Genomic DNA, 9,339 nt, shown 5'->3' with positions numbered 1-9,339 from the left:
TAACAAAAATATCATAATTAATTATAGTATTTATTTATTTATTTATTTAAGGTATTTTGGTAAGCTTCAGGGTTATTTTAGTCAATTCGGACCTAAGGAGGGCAAAACAAAATTCTAATATAATGGTGGGTATTTTGGGTTTAAAAAATGAAGGGTGGAGATGGATTTGAGTATATACAGTGGTTTTGCTTGTACGAGCCAATGAGATTAACCAAAATGAAATCTTTTTATATGGAGGGAAAACGAGGGTATTTTTGGCTGAACTTTACAAAGTGGGGTTTTTAGCCATTTTGAATCAATTGGTGAGGTTAGATTAGACTAAATAGGCTCGGATTGGGCAGATCTAAGAGGGGGTAGTGATTCGGTTAATTTATTAACTTTGAAATAAAATTTTGGTGTGCTAGAGGAAAAATGAGGGAAGTTTTTGTTGAAATTTGGTAAGGTAGTGTTTATGAGCACTATGGGTTGATTGGTAGGGTCAAATTCGCCTAATTATGTAGAGATTAGGTAAATTTGGAAAGGACTTGATCTAGTCAATACGAAGCTTTGAAATAGAATATTGGTGTAACTAAGGGGCAAACAAAGGTATTTTGGGCTGAACTTTTTGTGGGTAGGGTTTTTAGGGTGTCTAGGATCTTATGGAAACATTTGATTGATTTTGGAGGGCCAAAATCATGGAAATTTGGGTCAACAAAAGCATTCAAAATGGAATATTTGTTTAATGTTAGGGTAAATAGGGGAATTTTAGGTTAAAATCTTATGGGTAGATGCTTTTGGTGTGTCTAGGGTTCAATTGTATGATCTAATTGATTCATAGGTGTTAGCATCAAGGAGATTTTGGTTGTTAGTGCTTTAGGCTAATGAGAGGGTTTGAAAGGGAAGCTAAGTTTGATAAAAGAATAAACGGAGGGGAATCTTGGGTTGAAATTTCAGGGGTATATATTTTGGGAGGTCCTAGGTCTGATGACGATGTTCAGGGATTTTTAGGTACTTCAGAAGGATTGGAATGGTCTGATCGGGTGTTCAGGGTAAATTGGGTTTTGACGACGAATTGAGTAAAAATTAGGTGCTGACAATGGGGTTTCTAGAGGTATTGGTCTCTTGGATCATTTAGTGGGGTTTGATTGGTCCATAAATGGTATGATCAAGGGCATTTAAGAAATGAATATCTTAGCCAATGAGATAACCCAAATTAGTATCTTATTGTGATGAAGGGTTAAATGGGGGATATTTGTGATTAAATTTTGTGGTACGGTGTATATAAATATCTAAGGCTCTTTAAAAGCCCATTAACTCTAATTTGAAATTTGGTTAAAAAATCTCGTGCATCGCACAAGTTTCGACTAGTAATTTTCTATGAAAGAGTGAATAGGTGTATGATAATAGGGAGATTGCAGAACCTCATTGCAAGTATGAAATAACAACAGTAGTTGCCAAATTTAGTGAGTTCCTTAAAAGAACCTCATGTAGTCACTAGGGACCGTAGTAACCTATCCATGAGACAAAAGAAAATGTGATCTTACTAAATTTAGTGAGATCCCCCAATAAAAAGCATCTAAATTTAGTGATCCTAATTCATGTTTAATTAGGATCTCACCATTAACATTTCTTTGACATGAGCTGTTTTTCATTAAGTTCTTTTGTTAAGTCAACTTAGAAATGTCTTATGGTGTTGCAGGCATTACATGCAAATATGTAAAAACAATGGTTGGTTCAATACATGTAAATTGATGTAAAATAAGGATAGGCCTAAGACACCCTTGACCCTAAAAGAATTGACAAATTATGGTGAATTGGAACACCCGTTACATAAGTTCATGCATATTTTTTTTGAAGGCAAAATATCATATTTCATTCATGAATATAGAGTATTCGTCATAGTACCAAGCAAGAAAGTACATGAAAATAGAAAAGTGGTAACAATACCAAGTAAGAATACAAGTCTCTAGAACAAAATATTTACAGTGGATCAAAGGAGAAAATGAAGAACCTCTGCAATAGACAAAAGGTCAGGTAGAATTACCAACAGAAGAGATAAATGAGTGCATCTCTAACCACCGAAAGAGGGATAAATACAGTAGCGATTCGTCATAACTTTAACCATCTGGAACCATAACTGCCAGAACTTTAACGAACTGGAACTAACTAGAACTTTAAAAGTGTAGAACTATAACCGCCGGAACTATTATCGCCGAAATTGGAACCAACTGGACGTTTAACCACCCGGTAAAAGTAACTGTCGGAACTATTATCACCGGAAGTGGGACCAATTGGAACTTTAATCACCCGGAACTTAGACTGCTGGAACTGTTATTGCCGGGAGCGGAATCAACTGGAACTTGTCGCCAAAATTGGAACCAACTAAAATGTTAAGCACCCGGAATTGTAATTGCTGAATTTGTTATCATTGGAACTAGATCCACCCGGAATTTTAAGTGCTGTTGAAGTAAAATAAGGAAGCAGTCACAATGATGTATCAAAGTAGCGATTAAGGCCACTGCTCAACATTTCGCCTCCTGTACTAAAATCCTTACAAAAAAGAACAAAAGAAAAAACAAGGAAAAAGAAGAAAAAAGGAGAAGAAATGAAAGAGAATGGAGGATTGGACCTATTTAATCAAGAAGAGAGAGGAGTGGGGGATAGGGAGAAGGGAAGAAGAAAACATAGAAGAAAGGAAGAAAGTTGGAAGAAAATGAACGGCTGAAATGAAAAGAAGAGAAAAACCCGAAGACAATATCGAGATGAAAACTCTCTCAAAAAAGAGAGAGAAGGAACCTCTGGAAATCTAGAGATGGAGACTCTCTCAGAAAAGTGAGGAAACCTCTAAAAATCCAGAGACAAAGACTCTCTCTAGAAGAGAGAGGGAACCTCCCTCTCCCCCTATGTGACAGGGGTTTTAGAATTAATGTATAAATGAAAAAAAGCAGGTGTGGAGGTCACAATTAATGTATCATATACAAATACAAATTACAAGTAATGATCTTAATCTAATATTACTGAATTATATTAGACCATATTCGTACTCCTTTCATGTAGTAAGTGACAAACATATATCTAGGTCATCTTCACCGATTACTCGGGTATATAATTCAAAAGATCCAAACTCCACTCGTTAATATACAAGTGTGAAAATGGGGAATGGCCCTTGACCAACTTTCCCTTTTGCATCGGATGACCTTTGTTGACCAACTTACCCTTTTTCATTGGATGACCTTTGTTCTCTCTCTCGAAAAAAAAGTAGCAAGATCCAAAAACTAGGAGTATTTCTTTTGAAATTCTTTCACGAGAAACAGGGTGTGAATGAGACATGTGTAGACCCACTGCATCGTAACTTAAGCAACTCCGTTCATCCATACACCTTCCCTCACAAACCGGTTAGTTGAATTTGTCAAAGATCTTCTGTAACACCCAGCCAAGAACTTCCCATCGACTCCTCAAGAATGAAGAAGAATAAATAACTATAATAATAAAAATAGAAAGGTATTGATGTTTGAAAATTTTGATTATTGAAAATCAAAATTCTCATCACCCAACTTCTAGTATTATTCTCTAACTGTTTTTCAAACTTTTCACAAAAAAAGAAATAAATGGCGTTATTTCTTGCTTCTTAATTTCTTTTCTTTCTAGATAGAAATAATGGCGAGAACGAGAGACCCAACCCAGGAAGCAGAAGATGAAGAGGAGCAAGATCGTTTATCATATCGACAAAGAAGGAAGAAACCCGCTAGAGTCGAGAGGAAAGAGCTTGGGCTGTCATGCATGTTAAACACTGAAATTAATGCTGTTCTAGCAGTGTTGCGGCGTATCACCGACTCCAATTCCCTGGATGAGAATTATGATTCTTCGTTGTTTAATTCTTTGAAATCTCTACGAGCATTACTCTTCAAGCCAAAGCAGGAATGGCGCTTAATTGATCCCTCTATTTATCTCTCTCCGTTCCTAGATGTGATACAAAGCGATGACATTCCTATTCAGGCAACAGGTATTGCCCTCCTCACAATCCTCAAGATTCTCAATTCTGATATCTTCGATGAGAAGACTCCAGGTGCTGGAGATGCCATTAACGCTGTTGTCATTGCGGTTACGAACTGTCGAATCGAGATGATAGACACGACATCCGAAGATATTATCCTTACCAGAGTTTTGCAGCTCTTGTCAGGGATCATGAAGAACCGTATTTCGTTTCTTCTCACTGATCATGCTGTATGCACCATCGTCAATACCTGCTTCCAAGTCGTCCAGAAGTCTGCCAGTAGAGGGGATTTGCTCCAGCGAAATGCCAGACACACAATGTATGAATTGATCCAAACAATTTTTAATCGATTACAGGAGCTTGATGTTCGAGATGGAAAGAACGAGTCAAATGTCAACGATGCAGATTTTGGTTACGACTTGGATTATTCTGGTTACGGAGCCCGTTCTGCAACTGATATCTTCCATTTCTTGTGCTCTTTACTCAATGTAGTGGAAGTGATGGATTCTGAGGGACTCACTACTCCAAATTCCGAAGACAATTTTCAGCTATTTGCCTTTGTTTTGATCAACTCCACAATAGAATTGAGTGGAGAGGTAATTCCTAAGCACCCAAAAATTCTTAGGATGATCCAAGAAAATCTGTTCCACTCTTTAATCCACTATGGAACAGGTTCAAGTCCACTATTCTTGTCTATAATCTGCAGTACTGTTCTCAACATCTACCATTTTCTCCGCAGGTAAAATCAATTAGGAATTTCAACCACTGTTTTAATTTATACAAAAAAAGCTACTCGTAAGTAAGAAAGTAAAACCCTTAGCTACTTCCACTTTACAGGTATATCAGGTTCCAACTTGAAGCTTTCTTCACATTTGTTTTGTTAAGAGTTGCTAGCGAGGAAACATTGCCTCAGCTTCAAGAAGTTGCACTCGAAGGAATTATAAGTTTTTGCAGGCACCCCAAGTTCATAATTGAGATGTATGTGAATTATGATTGTGATCCTCTCTGTCGAAATGTGTTTGAAGAGGTTGGGAAGTTGCTTTGCAAGCATGCATTTCCACAGGGCAGCTCATTGAATGGTTTGCAAATCCAAGCCATTGAAGGCCTTATCATCATGATTCAGAACATAGCCGATCACATTGTTGATGATGAAAGTTCAACCTCTGCTGGATCGTATCCAGTTGAGGTTACAGAGTATATACCTTTTTGGGTAGAGAAATCCAACAGAAATGAAGATTTAGACACTTGGATTGAATACATGAGGGTAAGGAAAGCACAGAAAAGGAAGATAATGATCGCTGCTAACCATTTCAATCGAGACGAGAAGAAGGGGCTGGAGTATTTGAAAGTTGCACACTTGGTCTCCGAGCCACCAGATCCAAAGGCTTTTGCATACTTCTACCGCTACACTCCTGGATTAGACAAGAACACCATTGGGGATTATCTTGGTGACCCTGATGAGTTCCATCTTGAAGTCCTCAAAGAATTCACCGGAACATTTGACTTTTCTGGGATGATCCTTGACACTGCTCTTCGGACTTTCCTTGAAACTTTTCGGTTACCGGGAGAGTCTCAAAAGATACACAGGATACTCGAAGCATTCTCTGAGAAATTCTACGATCAGCAATCCTCAGAACTCTTCGTGAGCAAGGATGCTGTGTTCATTCTTTGCTACTCACTCATTATGCTCAACACTGACCAACACAACCCACAGGTGAAGAAGAAGATGACAGAAGAAGAATTCATTAGAAACAATAGAGCCATCAATGGAGGGAAAGATCTCCCTAGAGAATACCTCTCTGATCTCTTCCAATCAATTGCAACCAATGAAATAACATTGTTTGGCCAATCAGGTTCATCTGGAGAAATGGATCTAAAATGGAGTGACATAATCAACCGGGCAAAAGTCATGGAGCCCTTCATCCTAAGTAATTTTGATCGCCGACTTGGGAGAGATATGTTTGCTACCATCGCTGGACCTGCAGTTGCATCCATTTGTGCAACCTTTGAGCAATCCGATGAGGATGAAATCCTCCATGAATGCGTTGAAGGGATATTTGCAGTCGCAAGGATTGCACAGTTTGGATTGGGGGACGTTCTTGATGAACTCATTGCTTCCTTCTGCAAATTCACCACACTTCTAAATCCTTATGCCTCTGCAGAAGAGACACTTTATGCTTTCAGTAACGACCTAAAGCCAAGGATGGCAACTCTTGCCGTCTTCACCATCGGAAATAAGTTTGGGAACTCAATTCGAGGGGGATGGAGAAACATTGTGGAATGCCTGTTAAAACTAAAAAGGTTAAAGCTACTTCCACAATCTGTTGTTGAACACAATATTACTTCATCGACTGACTATGCAACGAATGCCAAAATAGACTCAGGTGTCATTCTTCCACCTTCAGATAATACAATTTCAACGACTGGCTTAATTACACGGTTCTCACACTTCCTATCCTTGGAGTGTTCTGAAGACTCTTTGACACTTCCAGGATGTGAGTTTGAACAAAACTTGAAAGTAATCCAACAATGCCGAATAGGAAACATCTTCAGTGGTAGCTCAAGCTTGCCGGAGGAATCATTGCAGAACCTTGGACGCTCCCTCATATTTGCAGCTACTGGGAAAGGCCAAAAGTTTAGCACACCTGTTGAAGAAGAAGAGACTGTTGAGTTCTGTTGGGATCTGATCACCACTATTACTTTAGCCAACATTCACAGGTTCTTAGTCTTTTGGCCTTCTTTCCATGACCACCTTATCGTGGTTGCTCAATTCCCTCTTTTCTCCCCTTGCCCGTTTGCAGAAAAGGCCATTGCAGGACTTATGAAGGTTTGTCTCAAACTCCTTTCTTCTTACCAATCTGAAAAGCTATCTGAAGAGCTCATCTTCAAGTCCATAGCATTGATGATTAAGCTTGACAAAGAGATCTTGGAAACATGTTGTGAGAACATAACACATGTCGTGAGCAGGATTATCATAGAGTTTCCTGCAACTGTACAGACTCCAGTAGGATGGAAGACAATTCTTCACATGTTATCATATGCAGGCAGACTCCCTGAAACCTATGATCAAGGAATCGAGGCTTTGATCACGCTCATGTCAGATGAAACACACATGTCACGGACTAACTATGCCTCCTGTATTGAGTGTGCTTTTGGATTCGCTTGTCTCAAGATTATTCCTTTGGAAAAGAGTTGGAAGATACTAGACTTGATGGCAAGTTCTGTGAGCTTGTTGGTTCAATGGTGCCGAAGTGGATACTCTGACCCTGGGAGCGGCTTAAGTAGCTCAAGCAACTCTTCTCTAGAGGATAACATGAAACCGCTCAACTCTTTCAATTTCACAATGAATTTGTTCCTCAGAGTAGCAGATTCCCTTAGAAAGACTAGTTTAGTCCGACGAGAGGAGATAAGAAATCATGCAGTGTTATCCCTACAAAAAAGCTTTACATTTGCAGAAGATTTAGGCTTCACACCGGCCAATTGCACAAGTTGTTTCAACCTCATCATATTTGCAATGGTAGATGATCTACATGAGAAGTTAATCGAATACACAATGAGGGATAACTCAGAGAAGGAGGTCAGAAGCATGGTCGGAACACTCAAGTTAGCAATGGAGCTCTTGACCGAGGTTTTCTTGCAGTTCTTGAAGCCAATATCGCTGACATCGGGGTTCAGGACATTCTGGTTAGGAGTGTTAAGAAGGATGGATACATGTATGAAGGCTGACTTGGGAAACATTGTTGAAACAAGGTTGCAAGTAATGGTGCCTGATTTATTGAGGAAGATTATCACAACAATGAAAGAGAAGGAGATTTTGGTGCAAAGGGATGGTGATGATTTATGGGAGATTACCTACATTCAGATACAATGGATAGCTCCTTCACTAAAGGAGGAGTTGTTCCCTGAAGAAGACTTTTAGTTTTAGAGAAAATAAGAGGAAAAATGTAGAAAAATACATTTTTTTTTCCTTCTTAGATAATATATGTAGACTAAGTGGTTAAGATGAAATTAATTATTATTAGTCAATATTAGTTTCCAATTGATGGCACAACATGTTTTTAAAAAATGATCCTAAAATGGAATCGTTCTGGCCACCTGTTTTTGGGTCAACGATTCAACTGTCTGGTTCGAACGAATGGCCCGTTCTAACAAAAATTTAAAAAATAAAAAAAATAAAAAATAAAAAATGGCCAAAACCATTGAATGGGTTGACGGTTTGACCGCCCGGGTCAATGGATCGTTGACCGATTCAACGGTTTTGGCCAAGGACCAGGTTTGGGCTAAAATGGAACCGATTGCCTGGATGGTTCTTGAGCCTAATGATCAGACCGTCCGAGTCAACAGTGGTTCAAAATCCATGTGGCACAAGATAGGTTAATTTCCTTTCCTTCTTTCAATGTAATTTTTTAAGCCCTAGACTTTACTCTCACCAAGGGGTAACCACTATGAAATTTTATTAAGGGTAAAAGGCTTAAACCTCCCTTGAGGTTTCTCCTAAATACTAAAACATCCCCTCACCTTTAAAAATGGACTTAGACCTCCCTTGTGAGTGATGTTAATGGGCCCAAACCTCCCTTTCCATCCATACTAGTGAATGACCCCGTACTAAGTTTTTGTTATATAGTAAAAATATTAACAAAATTTGTAATTATTGAAATATTTACGTAAAATATTTTTTCCAATCGAGTATAATTATTATATAATAGATTTTCTAATTCATATTTTTCGTTTACGAATAAAAATTAATGATTTGGCTTAACATTTGATGGAAACGAAATCGAGTTAAATAAATAAATTACCAAACTCAATAACTTTCAGCAAGTAATATTTAGTAATTAAATTTTCCTATTTACAATTTTATATTATTAATGAAATAATTACATTTATTACTAATATTATAATATAGATATTAATATTAATGATTTGAAAATCAATAATGTTCATAATATATTAATTTTAAAAATAATATTATTAATTATAATTACTTATATTAAATAATCTTAATTATATATCAATAATGTTAGTAATTACAAACCAGTAATTAACATTATTAATGAATCTGAATATTAATAACAGAAATAATTATATTATTAAAATTACTGATTGTAATATCAGTAATGGTAATGATAATATTGAAAACAATAAATTACCGGAAGTGGTTTTTTGAATAAATTGATAAAAAATACTGAAAATATCAACAACTATTTATTGCTAAAAAAGTACTGATAATATCAAAATTAATGTCAATGTTAGAAAAATAAATTTAATTTTACTAAAATAAATTTTCCATTGAAAAATTTATCAATAATTTTTAATTGTGAAATTTCTATTTATTAACATTTTAATTAATTATTAATTTCCAGTAA

General features: G+C 36.9%; 1 protein-coding gene across 1 annotated transcript; it reads left to right on the top strand.

The window, feature by feature from the left end:
- Window positions 1-3,501: 3,501 nt before the first annotated feature.
- Window positions 3,502-7,995, top strand: GNL2 (GNOM-like 2). Its single transcript, XM_010242601.2, has 2 exons — window positions 3,502-4,712; window positions 4,811-7,995. Exons 1-2 carry the CDS (start codon window positions 3,637-3,639, stop codon window positions 7,890-7,892), a joined length of 4,158 nt encoding a protein of 1,385 aa, XP_010240903.1. The 5' UTR covers window positions 3,502-3,636; the 3' UTR covers window positions 7,893-7,995.
- The last annotated feature ends 1,344 nt before the right edge of the window (window positions 7,996-9,339 follow it).

The sequence above is a fragment of the Nelumbo nucifera genome, chromosome 1 (assembly GCF_055504915.1).
Source record: "Nelumbo nucifera cultivar China Antique chromosome 1, China Antique-T2T, whole genome shotgun sequence".
In the NCBI taxonomy this organism is placed as follows: Eukaryota; Viridiplantae; Streptophyta; class Magnoliopsida; order Proteales; family Nelumbonaceae; genus Nelumbo; species Nelumbo nucifera.
This window is presented reverse-complemented; position numbering and strand designations above follow the sequence as displayed.

Bases quoted from the DNA above. Each gene is read 5' to 3' on its own strand.
- GNL2 (XM_010242601.2), top strand. From the start codon at position 3,637: ATGGCGAGAACGAGAGACCCAACCCAGGAAGCAGAAGATGAAGAGGAG. The intron at 4,713-4,810 runs GTAAAATCAATT...TCCACTTTACAG, and splicing joins ATCTACCATTTTCTCCGCAG to GTATATCAGGTTCCAACTTG.